Consider the following 22,942-nt stretch of genomic DNA (forward strand, 5'->3'; position numbering starts at 1 on the left):
ATCTGCTGTGGAGGCCAAGTCAAACAATAATTTTAAGGCAGAAATTGACAGAGTCTTGATTAGTACAGGTGTCAGGGGTTATGAGGAGAAGGCAGGAGAATGTGGTTGAGATGGAAAATAGATCAGCCATGATTGACTGGCGGAGTAGACTCGATGGGTCGAATGGCCTAATTTTGCTCCTATAAATTATGAACATGAATTTATGAACTTATCGTTCCGTCCTACAAGCTACTTCTCCAGAAATGCTGCCTGACCCGCTGAATTACTCCAGCACTCTGTGAAACGTCACCTATCCATGCTCTCCAGAGATGCTGCCTGACCCGCTGAGTTACTCCAGCACTCTGAAACGTTACCTATCCATGCTCTCCAGGGATGCTGCCTGACCCACTGAGTTACTCCAGCACTCTATGTCTTTTTTACATTTCTATATTGCTTGCTTAGTACAGACAGATGAGGGAAAGTTATTTGTCACAATGTGTTTATCTTAAAAACGTATAATTACCTTCACTGGGCTGATTAGTGGGTTTGTTAATTATTCAGGCAACTGCGTCTGTTTAGCACATGCTTGACTGGAATGGAAAGCAGGATTCTAAGTGTGATTTTATTGAATTTGGTTTGTTATTTTCACATGCAAAAGGATTCGGGGAAAAGCTTTTGTTTGCGTGCTATCTAATTGCTAGAATATTCCAGAATAGTGAAAGGATTAGATAGAATGGATGTGGAGAGGACGTTTCCACTAGTGCGAGAGTCGAGGACTAAAGGTCACAGCCTCAGAATTAAAGGATGTTCTTTTAGGAAGGAAATTAGAAATTTCTTTAATCAGTGGGTGGTGGATCTGTGGAATTCTTTGCCATAGACGGCTGTGGAGGCCATCAGTGGGTATTTTTAAAGCAGAGATTGATAGATTCTTGATTAGGAGGGGTGTCAGGGGTTATGGGGAGAAGACAGGACAATGGGGTTAGGAAGGAGAGATAGATAAGCCATCATTGAATGGTGGAGTAGACTTGATGGGCCGGATGGACTAATTCTACTCCTATTCCTTATGACCTTATGTGGAATTCTCTGCCACAGAAGGCAGTGGAGGCCAATTCACTGGATGTTTTCAAGAGTTAGATTTAGATTTAGCTCTTTGGGCTAAAGGCATCAAGGGATATGGGGAAAAAGCAGGAACGAGGTACTGATTTAGATGATCAGCCATGATCACGTTGAATGTTAGTGCTGGCTCGAAGGGCCGAATGGCATCTTATGACATCATACAACACATGAGTACAATCAAGTCAAGAGGGGAGGGGAGAACTGCGGGCGGCACAGTGGCGCAGCGGTAGAGTTGCTGCCTCACAGCACCACAGACTGGGACAGAAAACTTCATTTTCACATTTTTAATATTACTGATGTTTAAAAAGTAAAATGTATGAATTAAATTAGGTGGTCAGGCTCTTAAATTGTCATAAGGTCATAAATGATAGAGCAGAATCTTACCACAACCAGAGAGCAGTCTGAACTACTATCCTACTTCTTTGATGATCCTCGGACTTGATCGGGACTTTGCTGGCTTTACCTTGCACTGAACGTTATTCCCTTACCATGTATCTATACACGTTAAATGGCTCGATTGTAATCGTGTATAGTCTTTCCGTTGTTTGTTTAGCACACAACAAAAAGCTTTTCACTGTACCTAGGTACACGTGACAAAAAACTGAACTGAACTGTTGATGTTACTGAATTCCTAAGCTATTGTTCCTCTGCTCTGCAAAGTATTCACAGCAAGCTCTTGTTTACTTGTTTCAATTCAGAGTGGAGCATACGTGGTGATAATCTTGGAGGAATATGCCACAGGATACGCTCTTATCGCTGTGGTGTTTCTGGAGGCCATTGCTGTGTCTTGGTTTTACGGTAAGTTACTCTGCACTTGTGCAAGACTTGATTCCACATGTAGTGAGACTGGGAAAGATCAGAAAAAAAATGTCCACTAACAATGGAATTAATTAACGCTAGGTAATAAAAACTATGAACCGTGATCTTATAGAGACTTACAAAATCATTGAGAGGAATAGATGGGGGGGACGCACAGACACTCTTGCCCAGAGTATTGGAATCGAGAACCAGAGGACATACTATAGGTTTTTAAGGTGAGTGGGGAAAGAAGGGGGAAAGATTTAATACCTGAGGGGTAACCTTTGTACACAGAGGGTGGTGGGTGTATGGAACGAGCTGCCGGAGGAGGTAGTTGAGGCAGGGACTATTGCAATGTTTAAGAAAGTTGGGTCACTCTCTGACTCCATAACACAAGATAGTCAATTGTAGATGCAAATAAGAAATATTCAGCATCTTTTATCTGTTGGGAACTGAAAATGTGAAATTTGCTACCTTGAGACCGCACCTGGAGTACTGTGTGCAGTTTTGGTCTCCAAATTTGAGGAAGGATATTCTTGCTATGGAGGGCGTGCAGCGTAGGTTCACTAGGTTAATTCCCGGAATGGCGGGACTGTCGTATGTTGAAAGGCTGGAACGATTGGGCTTGTATACACTGGAATTTAGAAGGATGAGGGGGGATCTTATTGAAACATATAAGATAATTAGGGGATTGGACACGTTAGAGGCAGGAAACATGTTCCCAATGTTGGGGGAGTCCAGAACAAGGGGCCACAGTTTAAGAATAAGGGGTAGGCCATTTAGAACGGAGATGAGGAAGAACTTTTTCAGTCAGAGAGTGGTGAAGGTGTGGAATTCTCTGCCTCAGAAGGCAGTGGAGGCCAGTTCGTTGGATGCTTTCAAGAGAGAGCAGGATAGAGCTCTTAAGGATAGCAGAGTGAGGGGGTATGGGGAGAAGGCAGGAACGGGGTACTGATTGAGAGTGATCAGCCATGATCGCATTGAATGGCGGTGCTGGCTCGAAGGGCTGAATGGCCTACTCCTGCACCTATTGTCTATTGTCTAAATGTTGGTGGCTGGGTGGTACAGCGGTAGAGTTGCTGCCTCACAGCGTCAGAGACTCGCATTCGATCTTGACCACAGGTGCAGTCTGTACGCAATTTGTACATTCTCCCCGTGACCTTGTGGGTTTTCTCCGGGTGCTATGGTTTCCTCCCACTCTCCAAAGACGTGCAGGTTTGTAGGTTAATTGGCGTTGGTAAAAATTGTAAATAGCCCCTAGTGTGTAGGATAGTGCTAATGTGCAATGGTGATCGATCGTCGGCGTGGACTCGGTGGGCCGAAGGGCCTGTTTCTACACGGTATCTCTAAAGTCTAAAATATGAAGTCTAAACCAAACTTGTCAAGAATGATCAGCCATGATCACATTGAATGGCGGTGCTGGCTCGAAGGGCCGAATGGCCTCCTCCTGCACCTATTGTCTATTATCTATTGCCAAACCTCATACTGTAAGAAAAACAGAGAATGCTGGAAATACTCGGCAGGTCTGACTGCATCTGTGGGAAGAGAAACAATCAGTGTTTCAGGTTGGGGAAACTTTATCAATGCTAACTGACCGTTCTGTCCTGGGCCTCCTCCTTGCCAGAGTGAGGCCACACACAAACTGGAGGGACAGCACCTCGTATTCCGCTTGGGTAACTTACAGCCCAGCGGTACGAACGTTGAATCCTCCAATTTTAAGTAACAACCATTCCCATCTTCCCCCTCTCTATTTCCTGTTCCCCCACCCTGGTGTGCATCTGTTCTCCACTATTCTGTCCTTCGATAAGGAAGATAGTAGTTCAGGACTGGTAGGATGGTTCCGTTGCCTGATAACAGCTGGGAAGAAACGGTCCCTGAAACTGGAGCTGTGCGTTTTCACACTTGTACCTTTTGCCTGATGGGAGAGGGGAAAACAGGGTGTGGCCAAGGTGAGACTGGTCCTTGATTATGCTGCTGGCCTTGCCGAGGCAGCGTGAGGTGTAGATGGAGTCAATGGAAGGGAGGTTGGTTTGTATGATGGTCTGGGCTGCGTCCACAATTCGCTGCCCCTGCACTTTGCGTTTTGCTCAAGTGTTGAACTGTGTTGATTCATGTTCACTTTTTGTCTCAATGCTTTAGGTTTGACAAAATTCTGCGAAGATATTATGGAAATGATTGGGTTTATTCCTGGGAAGTTCTGGCAGATATGCTGGGTCGTTATTAGTCCACTTTTTCTTCTGGTAAGATTACTTGTTCCATTCTTCTCACTGTTGTTAAGTTCTGTCAGAGCAGGGGGGTGGCGGTAGAAGCATCTCCTGAGTTAATGCCTTGCAATAGGGATCTGTCTGAAGAAATGTTATCTGCAAGACATGGACATTATCCCGAAGATAGACACAGAAAGTTGGAGTAACTCAGCGGGACAGGCAGCATCTTTGGAGAGAAGGAATGGGTGACGTTTTGGGTCGAAACCCTTCTTCAGACTGAAAGTCATGGGAATGGGAAAGGAGAGATATAGAAGATAGTGTAGAGAGAGATGTAGAACGATGAGTGAAAAATATGCAGAAAAGTGACGATGATAAAGGAAACAGGCCATAAAGGAAAGGTCTCGACCCAAAACGTCACCCATTCCTTCTCACCACAGATGCTGCCCCTTTTTACTCCAGCATTTTGTGTCTATCTTCGGTTTAAACCGACTTCTGTAGTTCCTTCCCACACATTGTTAGCTGTTTGTTGGGTGAAAATGAGAAGCTGGTGTGACTTGGGTGGGGGAGGAATGGAGAGAGAGGGAATGCCGGGGCTACCAGAAGTTAGAGAAATGAATAGAAGGAATGGATGACGTTTCAAGTCGAGACCCTTCTTCAGACTGAAGAACGTCACCCATTCCTTCTTTCCAGAGATGCTGTCTTTCCTGCTGAGTTATTCCAGCATATTTGTGTCTATCTTTGGTGTTAACCAGCATCTGTAATTCTTCAATTGATGGAGGCTTTGGAGAGGGTGCAGAGGAGGTGTGCCAGAATAATGTAAGAAAGAACGACAGATGCTCGTTTTACACCAAAGATAGACACAAAATGCTGGAGTAACTGAGTGGGACAGGCAGCATCTCTGGAGAGAAGGAATGGAGGAATGGGTGACGTTTCGTGTCTGAAGAAGGTTCTCAACCCAAAAAGTCATTCATTCCTCTGTCCAGAGATGCTGCATGTCCTGCTGAGTTACTCCAGCATTTTGTATCTATTTGCCAGAATGATGCCTGGATTAGAGGGTTTTAGCTGCAGGGAAAGGTTGGACAGACTTGGTGTGTAGAAAGGAACTGCAGATGTTCATTTAAACGGAAGATAGACAACACAGTGCTGGAGTAATTCTGCGGGTCAGGCAGCATCTCTGGAGAAAAAGAATGGGTGACGTTTCGAGTCAGGACCTTTCTTCAGTCTGACTTTGTGTCTATTTTTGAACAGATTAGGATTGTTTTCTCTGGAACGCCAGTGGTTGAGGGGAGACCCCGATAGAAGTAAATATAAATTATGAGAGGCATAGATAGGGTAGACAGTCAGAACTCTTCTTACCCAGGATGGAAAAATCAAATACTAGAGGCATAGTTTGAGGTGAGAGGGGCAGAGTTTAAAGTAGATGTGAGGGACAAGTCTTTTGGCAAAAGCTGTTTGGCAATAAATGGCGGTAGTTAGTTAATGAATGTGGTAACTGCTTCAATGCTGATATTGCAAATATTAATTAATTATATGATATATTAATAATTAATTTATTGTATTAGTTAATATTATATATTTATTTGTGCAACCATAGATCTAATAAGCTGCAGCAAGTAAGCATTTCATTGTTCCAATGGTGCGTTACTGTCACACGTGCAAAGGGCAAACACACAGTAAAATTATTTTCTTATAAACAGTCCAGAAGAGTATTGCAATAATGAAACACAAATCCCGATTAGCAAAGCGTACAGAAATAATCCACTGATGCCTGCATGCAAGAGGAACCATGTTTTGATGCATTTTCCAAGTCCAAACATAATCAATGACCAGTCTCATCCCGGTCACTCCCTCTTCTCCCCTCTCCCATCAGGCAAGAGGTACAGAAGTGTGAAAACACACACCTCCAGATTCAGGGACAGTTTCATCCCAGCTGTTATCAGGCAACTGGACCAATCCTACCACAACCAGAGAGCAGTCCTGACCTCCCATCTACCTCATTGGAGACCCTCAGACTATCTTTGATCGGACTTTACTGGACTTTATCGTTGACTAAACGTTATTCCCTTTATCCTGTATCTGTACACCATGGACGGCTCGATTGTAATCAGGTGTAGTCTTTCCGATGTCTGGTTAGCACGCAAGAAAGGCTTTTCACTGGACAATAAACTAAACTCAAACTCAGTTGTTATGTAGCTACGTATCGCTTCCAGAAGAATCATTCGGGATGTGGAATTAATTTACAATTATAATTTGGACCAGTTGAGGAAACTGACAGTATTAAACCCTTTTAGTTCTGATCTATTGGCTCTCAATAAAAAGCAAATGTGAACATTTAACACATCTGCACATATTTCTTACCAAAACCATTGTTGTTTTGTCAAATGCTTGTGATGTCAGTGCTTAGTGGCACATCAAAGTTAAAATTAGTCAGAAAAACGAAACTTCTTGGCAGCACTACTTATTTTCCTTTCTAATCAAACAGTTGTACATGTTTAGATTTGTGTTTGTTCCTCTGTTTTCATTGACGCTTGTCCTATTATTTTTCCCAACAGTTCATCTTTATCAGTATTCTGACAACTCAGATAGAACTTAAACTCTTTAATTACACCTACCCTTACTGGACTAAAGTGTTGGGCAATGTCTTGGGAATGTCCTCAATTATCTGTGTTCCACTCTATATGGTTTACAAAATCATCATTACACCTGGAACGTTTAGAGAGGTAGGAGGCAAACATTCAACTAACTATTTTAACATATGGTGGTACAGCGGATAGAGTTGCTGCCTCACAGCGCCAGAGACCCGGGTTCGATCCCAACTACGGGTGCTGTCCGTACAGAGTTTGTACCTTCCCCCCGTGACCACGTGGGTTTTCTCCGAGATCTTCGGTTTCCTCCCACACTCCAAAGACGTACATGTTTGTAGGTTAATTGGCTTGGTAATATTGTAAATTGTCCCTAGTGTGTGTAGGATAGTATTAGTGTGTGGGGATCGCTGGTCGGCATGGACTCGGTGACCCAAAGGGCCAGGTTCCGTGTTGTATATAAACTAAACAAAAATAATTTAACTAATTAGTTTAGTGCGGCACTGTGGCGCAGTGGGTAGAGCTGCTGCCACTCAACGCTAGTGTCCTGGGTTCGATCCTGTGTGGAGTTTGTACGTTCTCCCTGTGACCTGCGTGGGTTTTCTCCATGTGCTCTGGTTTCCTCCCACATCCCAAAGACGTGCGGGTTTTTGTAGGTTAATTGGCCCTCTGCAAATTGTCCCTAGTGTGTAGAGAGTGGATGCAAAAGTGGGATAACATAGTTTTAGGGTGGAGATTGACAGATTTTTGATCAATACGGGTGTCAGGGTTATGGGGAGAAGGCAGGAGAATGGAGTTGAGAGGGAGACATAGATCAGACATGATTGAATGGCGGAGTAGACTTGATGGGCCACATGGCCTAATTCTGCTCCTATGACTTACGAACATCACTTAACAACATGTTTTTGATTGTTTTTACAGAGGATCTTGAAAAGCATAACGCCTGAGAGTAGGGAAACCGTATCCCCCACTGTTGTGCTCCACCTGAATGCTGTTTAATCGACAATTATTGGTGTGCTTTACTACTTGGACTAACTGTTCCGATCAGCAAGAGGTTTTACAAGGTCAAAGAACCAAACCCAGAGTAACAGCACTTGTGTGCAGAGACTGCCTCAAATGGAAACTTTAGAGATATCAGTATTTCCCTCAAAATATGTTTAAATTGTCTTTTTATTGTACTGGGACATATCAAGTATTGAAATAACTTAATAAGTTAGACATTCCAATTTCTCTTTGCTGCTCACAGGGTGTAGTCCTGCACCTTGATAACAAATACCATGTGACAACAGACTGTTGCTATGTTCTATAATGTAGCTTATGTATTTTAATTGAGAAAATTGGGCGGCACAGTGGTACAGCGGTAGAGCTGCTGCTTCACAGGCCAGAGACCCGGGTTCGAAACTGACCACGGGTGCTGTCTGTACGGAGTTTGTATGTTCTCCCCGTGACCTGCATGGATTTTCTCAGGGATCTTTGGTTTCCTCCCACACTCCAAAGACGTGCAGGTCTGACCGTTAATTGGCTTTGGTAAAATTGTAAATTGTTCCTAGTGTGTGTAGGATAGTGTTAGTATACGGGGTGATCACTGGTCAGCACCGACTCGGTGGGCCGAAGGACCTGTTTCTGCACTGTATCAAAAACTAAGATAATTTGTATTTCTAGGTGGATAACATATTACTGAAATACAAGTTTTTTTCATGACTTGTTCTACAAAGCGCCGTATCAAGGTTCATTATGAAATTGCATTAAATGCAAACTGGATTTTTGTTGCATTGCAATGGCTACTGGAGGTTATGCCTTAAGAAATTTGCTCAAAAATGTATTTTATTAATTTTTAATTATTCACAATGCTGTTACATTTGATGTAACAATTCACATCATTGTTCTTTGTGCCTTTTTTTGTAATTTCAAGTTTTCTAAACTGATAAAAATTCAAAGTCACTCAAATAAAATTAGCTGGAATAGATTGTAAACTTTTTTAAAAATAAAATTAAGTAGGGTTTTCTGTTTCAAATATTAAGCAAGAAGTAAATTATATAATTTTTACAAGATATTCTAATACATGCCTGGGGAAAGGAGACAAATGCTGGAGTAATTCAGCGGGTCAGGCAGCATCTCTGGAGAACTTGGATAGGTAACGCTTTGGTTCGGGCCCCTTCCTCAGACTGATTGTCGTCAGGAGGGAGAAAGCTGGAAAAGAGACGTAGGTGCAGGACAAAGCCTGGCAAGTGATGGGTGGATACTCCAGAGATGCTGCCTGATCCTCTGAGTTACTCCAGTGTAGTTGTTTTTTGGTTTACCAGAAACTGCAGTTCCTGGTGTCCAGATGTTTGGGGACTTCAATGCGGTCTCAACAAACAGCATTACTAGTATGTGGAGGAAGGAACTGCAGATGCTCGTTTACCTGGATGTTGGTTCGACGCTGGAGTAACTCAGCGGGTCAGGCAGCATCTCTGGAGAGAAGGAATAGGTGACGTTTTGGGTCGGAACCCTTCTTCAGACTCAGTCTGACTCTGACCTGCTGAGTTACCCCAGCGTTCTGTGTCTCACATTACTAGTTTAATATGTAAAAGTCTCAAAGTTAAATGAGATATATATATATTTTTTAATTTAAAAAATATATATATAGCATTCTCTTCAGCTGAAGGCTTATGGTATGGGCAGCTGGGATCAAGTGCATCCCTGGCGGAGTTTGGGGAACTAAGGAGTAAACTAAAAAAGGAAATCAGTAGGGCAAAAAGGGGCCAGGAGATATCTCTGGTGGGTAGCATTAAGGACAATCCCAAAAGATTTTATAAATACATAAGGGGGAAAAGGGTAACCAGAGAGAGAGTGGGACCTCTCAGGAATCAAAGCGGTCACCTCTGTGTGGAGCCACAGGAAATGGGCAAGGTCCAAGATGAGTATTTCTCCTCTGTATTTACTGAGGAGAAAGATAATAGGACGGAGGAAATTGGAACAGTCACTGGAAGTGTCCTGAGAGGAGTCAGGGTTACTGTCCAAGAAGTACTGAAGGTACTGTCATGTTTTAAGGTAGACAAATCTCCAAGGCCTGATCTGATATATCCGAGGACATTGTGGGAAACTAGAGGAAATTGCGGGAGCCCTGCTTGGAATTTACGAGTCATCCTTAAATACCGGAGAGGTGCCAGAAGACTGGAGGGTGGCAAATGTGCCTCTTTTCAAAAAGGGCTGCAGGGAAAATGCTGGGAATTATATGCTGATCATTCTCAATCAGTACCCCGTTCCTGCCTTCTCCTCATACCCCCTGACTCCGCTATCCTTAAGAGCTCTATCTAGCTCTCTCTTGAAAGCTAGACGTTGTGTGCATGGACTTCATTCAGTAAGGCGTTCAATAAGGTTCCACATGGTAGGCTGCTCTGGAAGGTTAGATCGCGCGAGATCCAAGGAGAAATAGCTGAATGGATAGAAAATTGGTTCCATGGAAGGAAGCAGAGGGTGATGGTGGAAGGTTGCTTCTCAGACTGGATGCCTTTGACTAGTGGTGTGCTTCAGGGTTCGGTGCTGGGCCCGTTACTGTTTATCAACGACATCAATGATTCGGATGAGAACATACATGACAAGATTAGCAAGTTTGCTGATGATACAAAAGTTAGTGGTTTTGCAGATAGTGAAGATGGTTGTGAATGATTGCAGCAGGATCTGGATCGATTGGCCAGGTGGGCGGAGGAATGGTTGATGGAATTTAATACAGAGAAGTGTGAGGTGTTGTATTTTGGGATGTCGAACAAGGGTAGGACCTACACAGTAAACGGCAGGCCTCTGGGTAGTGTTGTAGAGTAGAGGGATCTAGGAGTACAGGTTCATGGTTCTTTGAAGGTCGAGTTGCAGGTAGATAAGGTAGTCAAAAAGGCTTTTGGCACTTTGGCCTTCATCAGTCAGAGTATTGAGTATAGAAGTTGGGAGGTCACGTTGCAGTTGTATAAGTCGTTGGTGAGACCACATTTAGAATATTGTGTTCAGTTCTGGGCACCATGTTATAGGAAAGATATTGTCAAGCTTGAAAGGGTTCCGAAAGGATTTACGAGGATGTTGCCAGGACTAGAGGGTGTGAGCTATAGGGAGAGGTCGAGTAGGCTGGGTCTCTATTCCATGGAGCGCAGAAGGATGAGGGGTGATCTTATAGAGGTGTACAAAATCATGAGAGGAATAGATCAGGTAGATGCACAATCTCTTGCCCCAGAGTATGGGAATCAAGGACCAGAGGACATAAGGTGAAGGGGAAAAGATTTAATAGGAATGCGAGGGGTAACTTTTTCACACAATGGGTGGTGGGTGTATGGAACCAGCTGCCAGAGGAGGTAGTTGAGGTTGGGACTATCAAATCGTTTAAGAAACAGTTAGACAGGTACATGGATGGACAAGTTTGGAGGGATATGGACCAAGTGCAGGCAGTTGGGATTAGTGTAGCGGGAAAATTGTTGGGCCGAAGGGCCTGTTTCCACACTATCACTCTAGACTATGACTAACTCAGCAGGGTCAGGCAGCATCTGTAGTGAACATGGATAGGTGATGTTTCTGGTCAGGACCCTTCAGGCTGATTGTGGTGGGGGTGGGGAGAAAGCCGGAAGAGGTGGGGACGGGACAATGACTGGCAAGTGATAGGTGGATGCAGAGGAGGGTGGGGGGTTGATTGGTGGATGAGTGGACAAAAGCTAGAGGTGAAAAGGAGACAAAAGGGTATGAGATAAGGGGAAGAGGAGAGAAAAGTGAAGCCAGAGGAAGGGATCGAGGTGGGAGGGGACTGGTTGGGAGGGGAATAGGGGGCAGGATTGTGGGAGAAATGGGGCACGCTCAGGTGGGGCATAGGAAAGAGGGGGGGGCGGAGAACAGGTGGGGGGCTCAACCTAAAATTGGAGAATTCAATGTTCATACCACTGGGTTGTAAGCTACCCAAGCGGAATATGAGGTGCTGTTCCTCGAGTTTGCCTGTGGCCTCACTCTGACAATGGAGGAGGCCCTGGACAGAATGGTTAACAACATTAAAGACACAAAACGCTGGAGTAATTCAGCGGGTCGGGCAGCATCTCTGGAGAGAAGAAATGGATGGCGTTCTGGGTCGAGACCCTTCTTCAGAATGAGAGTCGGGGAGAGGGAGACCCAGAGATATGGACGGGTAAGGTGTGAAAACGAGAGATCAAAGGGGACAAAGTTCCAGGAAAATGTAGAATAGATCACTGTTAGCTCGGAGAAGGAGACAACAAGGCGTACAATCAGTGGAGTTTAATCAGCAGGACAGTGAAAGTAGTCGGAGAGCTCGGAAGGTGGGAGGGATGGAGAGAGTGAAAGCGAGGGTTACTTGAAGTTAGAGAAGTCAATATTCATACCATTATCAATGACATGAAACTGATCTGAATCCAAATAAGAACAGTTAAACCTTGAAGTCCACAAGTTTTATTACCCCACATTGATAGTTCACCATCGGAAGAAAAAAGTTCCAGCTAAACGTAAGAATGAAGATGTTTTGATCTGCAGCTTATAGACGGGTGGTATTTAGAACGTCTGCAAGGTGAGATCGGTCTTCACGCCAGAGCCCCCATTGGGTCCCAGGGCGGGAGCACTCTGGGCTCCTGCTCCAGTACTTTCAGAATCTCTGCCGGCACAAACCTCCGATCCACCACCACCTCAAAGACATACTCATCAAACCACGCATCAGACAGCGTGAGGTAACCTGTCAAACCAAACACACACGGTGAGAGAAATGAATGGGTGGGCAGAAACATAGAAAATAGGTGCATTCAGCCTTTTGAGCCAGCACCACCATTCAATATGATCGTGGCTGATCGTGCAAAATCAGTACCCCGTTCCTGCTTTCTCCCCATATCCCTTGATTCCTTTAGCCCCAAGAGCTAAATCTAAGTCTTGAAAACATTCAGTGAATTGACCACTACCTTCTGTGGCAGAGAATTCCACAGATTCACAACTCTTTGGGTGAAATTAGAGAGCAGTCCTGACCTCCTATCTACCTCTTTGAAGATCCTCAGATTGTCTTTAATCGGACTTTACTCATATGTTCATGTCATTGGAGCAGAATTAGACCATTCGGCCCATAAAATTCACTCCACCATTCAACCATGGCTGATCTATCTTTCCCTCTCAACCCCATTCTCCAACCTTCTCCCCGTAACTCCTGACTTTACTGGGCTTTACTATCATTGTTCCCTTTATCCTGTATCTGTACACGGTAGACAGGTTGACTGTAATCATGTATAGTCTTTCCGCTGACTGAATAGCATGTAACAAAAGCTTTTCACTGTGCCTCGGTACACATGACAATAAACTAAACTAAACATAAACATTTCCTAAATCTTGATGGATGATCAATTCCAAAGTTCTACTTATGTTTCATCAGCACAAGAGTCTCTTATCTTTCCCCTTAAGATAAGCTAAAATTGTAATAAGCTCACCAACAATAAATAAATTTGATGGGAAGGTAGCTGGTTTGTATGAACAAGGCATTGAAATCTGCAATCAAATAATGGGTTTTAACCATTTTACATCACATTCATACAAGCTCAAGTTTAGAAGTGATAGGAGCAGAATTAGGCCATTCAGCCCACCAAGTCTACTCTGCCATTCAATCATGGCTGACCTGTCTCTCCCTCTCAACCCCATTCTCCTGCCTTCTCCCCACAACAATTGATACTCGTACTAATCAAGAATCTATCTATCTCTGCTTTAAAAATATTAATTGACGGCCTCCACTGCCTTCTGTATATCCCGTGGTTCTCAAATGCCCCAATCTGGGCAAAGGACTCTGTGCATCTACACTATCTATTCCCCCTAATGATTTTATACACCTCCATAAAATCACCCCTCATCCTCCTGAGCTCCAAGGAATAAAGTCCGAGCCTGCTCAACCTCTCCCTATAGCTCAGGCCACTTGAGTCCTGGCAACATCCTTGTGAATCTTCTCTGCACCCTTTCCGGCTTGACAAAATCTTTCCTACGCATCGATTTAATTACCTCGGGTGAAGATCACTTTCGTTACTTGCGATCTGTTTCACAGATGACCTGTGTAAAAGTCCCAAACAGAATACTTCGAAAACTTGAAAACATGGGCAGCATGGTGGCGCAGCGGTAGAGTTGCTGCCTCACAGCGCCAGAGACCCGGGTTTGATCCTGACTACGGGCGCTGTCTGTACGGAGTTTGTACGTTCTCCCCGTGACTTGTGTGAGTTTTCTCTGGATGCTCCGGTTTCCTCCCACACTCCAAAGACGAACAGGTTTGTAGGTTAATTGGCTTGGTATAATTGTAAATTTAGTTTACGGTGATCACTGGTTGGTGCGGACTCGGAGGGCCTAAGGGCATGTTTTCGCGTTGCATCTCTAATCTAAACTAAGGGTCTTGACCCAAAACTCCAGAGATGCTGTCTGACCCGCTGAGTTACTCCAGCTTTTTGTGTCTATCTTCAGTTTAAATCAGCATCTGCAGTTCCTTCCTACGATCAAATGATTGCTGTTCCTCTGACAATCCTAATCCAAGCACAACATTGCCAGTCTGAACCACACTTTTATCGGGTTTCAAATTGTGAGACGCTGGTCCATTCTTACACATTGAACACTTACCTTTGTTCCCACTTTCTTCTCCCCATGAATTTTCCACTCTCCATTTTTCGTACTCTACCTCATCGTCACCCTGCGTGCCAAAGAACACAAGCACAAAAGATCAACAAGACTTTCAGCAATGTTATTCGACGTGCGTCAACTTAATGAATAGGCCATTTGGGACTCACAAGTTCACAAGTTATAGCAGTAGAATTAGGCCATTCGGTCCATCGAGTCTACTCCGCCATTCAATCATGGCCTCCTACTCCCATTTTCCTGCCTTCTCCTCATAACACTTGACACCCCTTTTAAAAAAGAATTTGTCTAAAAAATATCCACTGACTTGGCCTCCACAGACCTCTGTGGCAATGAGTTCCACAGATTAACTACCCTCTTACTAAAGAAATTCCTCCTCATCTCCTTCCTAAAAGAGTGCCCTTTAATTCCTAGCCTATGACGTCTAGTCCTAGACTCTCCCACCAGTGGAAACATCCTCCCCACATCCACTCTATGCCTTTCATTATTCTGTAAGTTCCAATGAAGTTCCCCTCTCAACCTTTTAAACTCCAGTGTGTAGAGGCCCAGTGCAATCAAACGCTCCATTAGATTAAATGTTAGAAAAAGGGCGCAGAGTGCTGGAGTAACTCAGTGGGTCAGGCGGTATCTCAGGAGAACATGGACAGGTGACATTTCTAGTCGGGACCCTTCTTCAGACTGAAATGTGGGAGTGGGGGGGGGGGGGGAAGAATTCAACCTCCCTTTCATTGACTCCATCTGCACCTCACGCTGCCTCGACAAGGCCAGCAGCATAATCAAGGACCAGTCTCATCCTGGCCACTCCCTCTTCTCCCCTCTCCCATCAGGCAAGAAATACAGAAGTATGAAAACACACACCTCCAGATTCAGGGACAGTTTCTTCCCAGCTGTTATCAGGCAACTGAACCATCCTCCCACAACCAGAGGGCAGTCCTGAGCTACTATCTACCTCATTGGAGACCCTCGAACTATTCTTGATCAGACTTTACTGGCTTTATCTTGCACTGAACATTATTCCCTTTATCCTGTGTCAGTACATAACATAACAACACTTTATTGTCACTCGGCACAACACCGAGCGAAATTTCAGCAGTCACACAAAATACAGCAAAAAGAAAAGAACACAGGACACCCGACCCCAACACAAACATCCATCACAGTGACTCCAAACACCCCCTCACTGTGATGGAGGCAACAAAAACTTCCCCTCTCTTCCCCCCGCACCCACGGACAGGCAGCTCGACCCCTACCGAGGCAAACGACACGCACAGCCCCCGCAAGGGGATGGAAGGCCCCCCGGCCGAGCCGCCCCGGGCACCGAAACGTCCCGCGGCCGCACCGGGCGATGTTAAGTCCAACGGCCGAGCCGCACCGGGCACTGAAACGTCCCGCGGCCGAACAGCGCTGACGATGTTAAGTCCAGCGGCCAAGCCGCACCGGGCACTGAAACGTCCCGCGGCCACACCGGGCGATGTTAAGTCCAGCGGCCAAGCCGCACCGGGCATTGAAACGTCCCGCGGCCGAGCCGCACCGGGCACTGAAACGTCCCGCGGCCACACCGGGCACTGAAACGTCCCGCGGCCACACCGGGCGATGTTAAGTCCAGCGGCCAAGCCGCACCGGGCACTGAAACGTCCCGCGGCCACACCGGGCGATGTTAAGTCCAGCGGCCGAGCCGCACCGGGCACTGAAACGTCCCGCGGCCGCACCGGGCGATGTTAAGTCCAGCGGCCGAGCCGCACCGGGCACTGAAACGTCCCGCAGCCGAGCTGCGCCGGCAATGTTAAGGCCCGCAGCCGAGCCGCACCGGGCACTGAAACGTCCCGCAGCCGAGCTGCGCCGGCAATGTTAAGGCCCGCAGCCGAGCCGCACCGGGCACTGAAACGTCCCGCAGCCGAGCTGCGCCGGCAATGTTAAGGCCCGCAGCCGAGCCGCGCCCCGGGGAAGAGACCTAATAAAATAAAGGTTTCCCCCCGCCCCACCCCCCCACCCCACCCCACACCCCCACCACACATACACAGCCAAAAACAGAAACAAAAACCATCCCAACACCGACACAAACAAAAAAAAAGAAAAAAAGACAACAGACTGCCAGAGAGCCGCAGCCGTTAGGCGCAGCCAACTCCTCCTCCACAGCCAACTGTGGACGGCTCGATTGTAATCATGTATAGTCTTTCCGCTGACTGAATAGCATGCAACAAAAAGCTTTTCACTGTACCTCAGTACATGTGATAATAAACTAAAGGAAATACCTGCAACAATACAAATTGGCCCCATAATGTACCATTGATTCTGGTAACACAGTTTTGAAAATTCCTGTTATTTACGATTAATAACGACTTTAAAGTCTCAAGCACATATCAGAGGCAAATGCAAAGGTGATCAAAAGTGATTAGAAAGAAAATGAATCCAAGAAATCATTGACCAAGTCGGATCCAATGATTGAAACAGTTAAGACAGGTACATGGATAGGGCAGGTTTGGAGGGATATGGATCAAACGCAGGCAGGTGGGACTAGTGTAGATGGGACATGTTGGTCGGTGTGGGCAAGTGAAGCTGAAGGGCCTGTTTCTAGGAGGCATAAAACTCTGAAGGATCCTGAACCGAAACTTCACTTGTCCCTGTTCTCCAGAGATGCTGCCTGACCAGCTGAGTTACTCCAGCACTGTGTCTCTGCGTCCCACCACCCCATCAATAACACAAATGACTATTCTTAATGGCAGTGGATAGTGTAATCAATCGCTTTGGTTTCTGAAAAGTCATATCAAAGCCTCAGTTAATTGGATGTACACTTTACTTGTGTTGAACTTGTGTTAAATGGGACATAAAGGACAGACATAGAATTAAACAAACAGTGAGGTGTGCAACAATGAAGTGCAATTTAGAAAAGGAAGGTTAAATAATTTTCTACACACAATTAGATCTAAAAGACGCAGAGGACAAATTAGCCAGGGTCTTCTTGCTCAGCTCCAAGCCTCGGGTTTTACAATAGACAATAGGTGCAGGAGGAGGCCATTCGGCCCTTCGAGCCAGCACCGCCATTCAATGTGATCATGGCTGATCATTCTCAATCAGTACCCCGTTCCTGCCTTCTCCCCATACCCCCTGACTCCGCTATCCTTAAGAGCTCTATCTAGCTCTCTCTTGAATGCATTCAGAGAATTGGCCTCCACTGCCTTCTGAGGCAGAGAATTCCACAGATTCACAACTCTCTGACTGAATTTTTTTTTCCTCATCTCAGTTTTAAATGGCGTACCCCTTATTCTTAAACTGTGGCCCCTTGTTCTGGACTCCCCCAACATTGGGAACATGTTTCCTGCCTCTAACGTGTCCAATCCCTTAATAATCTTATACGTTTCGATAAGATCTCCTCTCATCCTTCTAAATTCCAGTGTACGATGGGTACAATTAATGTTTGTGGATTTACAAGACCGCACCCGTTTCCATGAATCAAAGTATACGGTAGAGTTGCTGCCTCACAGCGTCGGAGACCCGGGTTCGATCCCGACTACGGGTGCTGTCTGTACGGAGATTGTACATTCTCCCCGTGACCTGCGTTTTCCCCGGGTGCTCCAGTTTCTTCCCACTCTCCAAAAACGTACAGATTTGTAGGTTAATTGGCTTCGGTAAAAATAGTAAATTGTCCCTAGTGTGTGTAGGATAGTGTTAGTGTGCGGGATGATCGCTGGTCAGTGTGGACCCTACCATCTCTAAAGTAACCTAAACTAGGAGCAGAATGAGACCATTCGGTCCATTGACTTCAAAGGCATCAGAATTAATTAAACAGACAATGATGTAATCAATAATGATGTAATCAACAATAATGTGCAATTTGGAGAAGGCCCAATGAGAAACTTTGGACACGGAATTAGATGTGAAAGACACAGAAGACAAATTTAGCAGCAGAATTCTTGTTCAGCTCCAAGCCCCTGGGTTTACGAAGGGCACCTCAAACAGATTTACAAGACCGCACCTACTTCCGTGAATCAAAGTACACCGAAGCAAATGTGCAAGTGGCAGACTCCAACACAAACGTGCTAATCTCAGACGGGACAATGCGTTTTATTGTGCGTGCACCATGCTGGCATTTACTGTATTTCCCTTCCCTGCAAAAACATCACTACAAATCAAGGGCCGCCGGGACAGATCCATCATCTAGGTCAACAAACCAGGAATGAGTAGGTTAACCTATGATGAGCTTTTGTCGGCACTGGGCCTGTACTCGCTGGAGTTTAGAAGAATGAGGGGGAACCTCATTGAAACTTACCGAACAGTGAAAGCCTTGAATAGACTGGATGTGGAGAGAATGTTTCCACTGGTGGGAGAGCCGAGGACTAGAGGTCATAGCCTCAGAATTAAAGGCTGTTCTTTTAGGAAGGAGATGAAGAGAAATTTCTTTAGTCAGAGGGGGTGAATCTGTGGAATTCTTTGTCACAGGAGGCTGTGGAAGCTGTCAATGGATATTTTTAAGGAAGAGATAGATTCTTGATTCGTACGGATGTCATGGGGTCATTGGGAGAAGGCAGGAGATGGGGTGAGAAGGGAGAGATAGATCAGCCATGATTCAATGGCAGAGTAGACTTGATGGGCCGAATGGCCTAATTCTACTCCTATCAATTGTGAACTTAACTCAGCGGGACGGGCAGCATCTCTGGAGAGAAGGAATGGGTGACGTTTTGGATTGAGACCCTTCATCAGACTGAGAGTCAGGGGAGAGGGGGTTTAGTTTAGAGGTACAGCACGGAAACAGGCCGTTCGGCCCACGGGGTCCGCGCCGACCAGCGATCATCCCCGCACCTTAACGTTATCTTACACCAGGGACAATTTACATTTATACCAAGTCGATTAACCTACAAACATGTACGTCTTTGGAGTGTGGGAGGAAACCAAATATCTTGGAGAAAACCCACGCAGGTCACGGGGAGGACGTGCAAACTCCGTACAGACAGCACCCGTAGTCGGGATGGAACCCGGGTCTCCGGCGCTGCAAGGCAGCAACTCTACCGCTGTGCCACCGTGGCCGCCCATCTATTTATTTATCTGTCTGTCTATTTATTTATTTATTTCCTTCTCGAATCTAGAGGTATGGAAGGGTAAGGTGTGAAAACAAGAGATGTATCCTTCCCCTTCTAACAACCAAACCGCTGCAGGGAGCAGACCACCACTCCAGTGCAGCCTACCTTCTCGGTGAAGCCTGTGAGAACCATGGCGTGGGTCATCATGGATTCCCCGTACATCAGTTTCTCCGCTTTCCCCAGGTTTCTCAGAGTCACTCCGAACAGTAGCTCTCGATTCAGGCTGGGGGAAAAAAAATCACATTTACAAAAAAATTAGTATGGGTGTCAGTCTGAAGAGGTCCTCGACCTGAAACGTCACCCATTCCTTCTCTCCACAGATGCTGCCTGTCCTGCTGAGTTACTCCGGCATTTTGTGTCTATCTTCGGTTTAAACCGGTATCCGCAATTCCTTCCTAAGCAAAGAAAAGGACCAGTCTCACACCCCGGTCACTCCCTCTTCTCCCCTCACCCATCGGGCAAGAGGTACAGAAGTGTGAAAACGCACACCTCCAGATTCAGGGACAGTTTCTTCCCAACTGTTACCAGGCAACTGAACCACCCTACCACAACCAGAGAGCAGTGCCAAACTCCTATCTACCTCATCGGTGACCCTCGGACTATCCTTGTTCGGACTTTCCTGGCTTCACCATGCACTAAACGTTATTCCCTTATCATGTACCCCCCCTTTCGTCCCCCGTCCCCCCCCCCCCCACACACACACTGATCAAATAGGATGCTGGTGTTTAATTCTGAGAACATTTCTAGATGCAGTCAAGAGCTACGTCTTTGTTCAAATGAAGTTGAAAATTGATGCTTGACATACACGAAAAAGTACCCCAAGAATGTTCTTGACTGCTTTATAGTCAAGCATTGTACACACTGCCATCTGGCAACTGGTTTATCCATCTAAGAATGATTTCCTGTGAAGAATATTGAATTGTTTATCTGTGGCACCACAACAGAATATGTAAACATGGTACACAGTGAACAGTATAATAAATGAATAATGTTCAGTGTAACTACAGGTGCTCCTCAACTTACGATAGATAGGGTTTCGTTTCGAGAAACCCATCGGAAACCGAAAATATCGTAAGTCAAAAATGCCTTGAATACACCTGATCAGGTGGCCGGAAGCGAGCGGCGCTCGCCAAGGGTCGTGGTCGTTGGCACCATCGCAATGTCAAAATATTGTAAGTCGAAGCATCGTAAGGCGGGGAGCACCTGTATATCTATATCTGAAGAAGCGACCCGAAACGTCAGCCATTCCTTCTCTCCCAAGATGCTGCCTGCCCCGCTGAGTTACTCCAGCATTTTGTGTCTACCTATATATCTATATCAGTGCGCGGCAGTTTTATACATACATGTTGGGGTCGCTGATTCCAAGCTTGCTGCTAAACTGTTTGCCGACATCACACCCAAACCAGACGGCCTAAAAAGTGAAGATAATTAACAGCATTAGTCAAAACGCAAAGTGCTGGATGAACTCAGAGGGTCAGGCAGCATCTGTGGAGGAAATGGACAGGCAACGTTTCGGGTCGGGACAGTTCTTCAGATTGATGGAGTTGTGGGGAGAAAGCTGGGAAAGAGAGATGGGGGCGGGACAAAGCATAGCGAGTGATAGGTGGATACAGGTGAGGGGGGGATTGGCAGATGGGTGGAGTGAGACAAAGGCTGGAAGTGAAAAGGAGACAAAAGGGTGTCAGATTTTGGGCGGCACGGTGGCACAGCGGTAGAGTTGCTGCCTCACAGCGCCAGAGACCCGGGTTCCATCCTGACTGCGGGCACTGTCAATAGACAATAGACAATAGGAGCAGGAGTAGGCCATTCAGCCCTTCGAGCCAGCACCGCCATTCAATGTGATCATGGTTGATCATTCTCAATCAGTACCCCGTTCCTGCCTTCTCCCCATACCCCCTGACTCCGCTATCCTTAAGAGCTCTATCTAGCTCTCTCTTGAATGTATTCAGAGAATTGGCCTCCACTGCCCTCTGAGGCAGAGAATTCCACAGATTCACAACTAAAAAAGTTTTTCCTCATCTCTGTTCTGAATGGCCTACCCCTTATTCTTAAACTGTGGCCCCTGGTTCTGGACTCCCCCAACATTGGGAACATGTTTCCTGCCTCTAACATGTCCAACCCCTTAATAATCTTATACGTTTCGATAAGATCCCCTCTCATCCTTCTAAATTCCAGTGTATACAAACCTAGTCGCTCCAGTCTTTCAACATATGACAGTCCCGCCATTCCGGGAATTAACCTAGTAAACCTACGCTGCACGCCCTCAATAGCAAGAATATCCTTCCTCAAATTTGGAGACCAAAAATGCACACAGTACTCCAGGTGCGGTCTCACTAGGGCCCTGTACAACTGCAGAAGGACCTCTTTGCTCCTATACTCAACACCTCTTGTTATGAATGCCAACATTCCATTGGCTTTCTTCACTGCCTGCTGTACCTGCATGCTTCCTTTCAGTGGCTGATGCACTAAGACACCCAGATCACGTTGTACGTCCCCTTTTCCTAACTTGACACCATTCAGATAATAATCTGCCTTCCTATTCTTACCACCAAAGTGGATAACCTCACACTTATCCACATTAAACTGCATCTGCCATGCATCCGCCCACTCACACAACCTGTCCAAGTCACCCTGCAGCCTCATAGCATCTTCCTCAGAGTTCACACTGCCACCTAGCTTTGTATCATCGGCAAATTTGTCTGTACGAAGTTTGTTCGTTCTCCCCGTGACCTGCAAGGGTTTTCTCCAGTTGCTCCGGTTTCCTCCCACACTCCAAGGTTGTGCTGGTTTGTAGGTTATTTGGCTTCTGTAGATTGTCCCTGGTGTGTTCATATGTTCAGAGGTCAAAGAAGAGGAATTAGGCCATTCGGCCCATCAAGTCTACTCCCCCATTCAGTCATGGTTGATCTATCTCTCCTTCCTAACCCCATTCCCCTGCCTTCTCCCCATAACCCCTGACACCCGTACTGAAAGGTCTCGACCCAAAACGTCACCCAGTCCTTCTCTCCAGAGATGCTGCCTGTCCCGCTGAGTTACTCCAGCATTTTGCGTCTATCTTCGATTTAAACCAGCATCTGCAGTTCCTTCCTGCACATAATAGGAATCTGTTGGTCAGTTCAGTTTAGTTTATTGTCACGTGTACCGAGGTACAGTGAAAAGCTTTGTGTTGAGTGCTAACCAGTCAGCGGAAAGACAATACATGATTACAATCAATCCATTTACAGTGTACAGATACGTGATTGCATAGTTAAAGTCAGAAGTGTTGCTGTCGGAGTAGAGATTTAAGTGTGGAGCGATTGTAATGTGTGATTGTAGATCTGCTTCTGTGGCTGGCACCTTGGAAGCAGGGCAACCTTTTCACATAGAGAGTGGTGGGTGTATGGAACGAGCTGACAGAGGAGGTAGTTGAGGCAGGGACTATCCTAATGTCTAAGAAACAGTTAGACAGGTACATGGACAGGACCAGTCTACATTGCACGCATCGCTGGCACCTTCCCCAAGCACTCAATTATCTATTCTACATTTTCCTTGAATGTCATCCCCTTTGATTGTTCGTATTCACACCTCGCCCTTCCATATCTTT

The 22,942-nt window shown here is 45.8% G+C and overlaps 2 protein-coding genes across 2 annotated transcripts in view; one reads left to right on the forward strand and one right to left on the reverse strand.

The window, feature by feature from the left end:
- Positions 1–8,033, forward strand: part of LOC144606551 (sodium-dependent serotonin transporter-like) — a 57,977-nt gene extending 49,944 nt beyond the window's left edge. Inside the window, exons 11-14 of the mRNA XM_078422806.1 lie at positions 1,794–1,893; positions 4,033–4,133; positions 6,650–6,817; positions 7,601–8,033. Of these exons, the coding sequence (XP_078278932.1) occupies positions 1,794–1,893; positions 4,033–4,133; positions 6,650–6,817; positions 7,601–7,678 (447 nt within the window). The 3' untranslated portion in view covers positions 7,679–8,033. The remainder of the gene's footprint in view (positions 1–1,793; positions 1,894–4,032; positions 4,134–6,649; positions 6,818–7,600) is intronic.
- A 4,045-nt stretch (positions 8,034–12,078) lies between these two features.
- The window catches only part of blmh (bleomycin hydrolase), a 33,808-nt gene continuing 22,944 nt past the window's right edge, over positions 12,079–22,942 (reverse strand). Inside the window, exons 9-12 of the mRNA XM_078422001.1 lie at positions 20,703–20,770; positions 19,465–19,582; positions 14,270–14,339; positions 12,079–12,371 (exon numbers count right to left, since the gene is read on the reverse strand). Coding sequence (XP_078278127.1) covers positions 12,223–12,371; positions 14,270–14,339; positions 19,465–19,582; positions 20,703–20,770 — 405 coding nt within the window. The 3' untranslated portion in view covers positions 12,079–12,222. The remainder of the gene's footprint in view (positions 12,372–14,269; positions 14,340–19,464; positions 19,583–20,702; positions 20,771–22,942) is intronic.

The sequence above is a fragment of the Rhinoraja longicauda genome, chromosome 26, assembly GCF_053455715.1.
Source record: "Rhinoraja longicauda isolate Sanriku21f chromosome 26, sRhiLon1.1, whole genome shotgun sequence".
Classification (NCBI taxonomy): domain Eukaryota; kingdom Metazoa; phylum Chordata; class Chondrichthyes; order Rajiformes; family Arhynchobatidae; genus Rhinoraja; species Rhinoraja longicauda.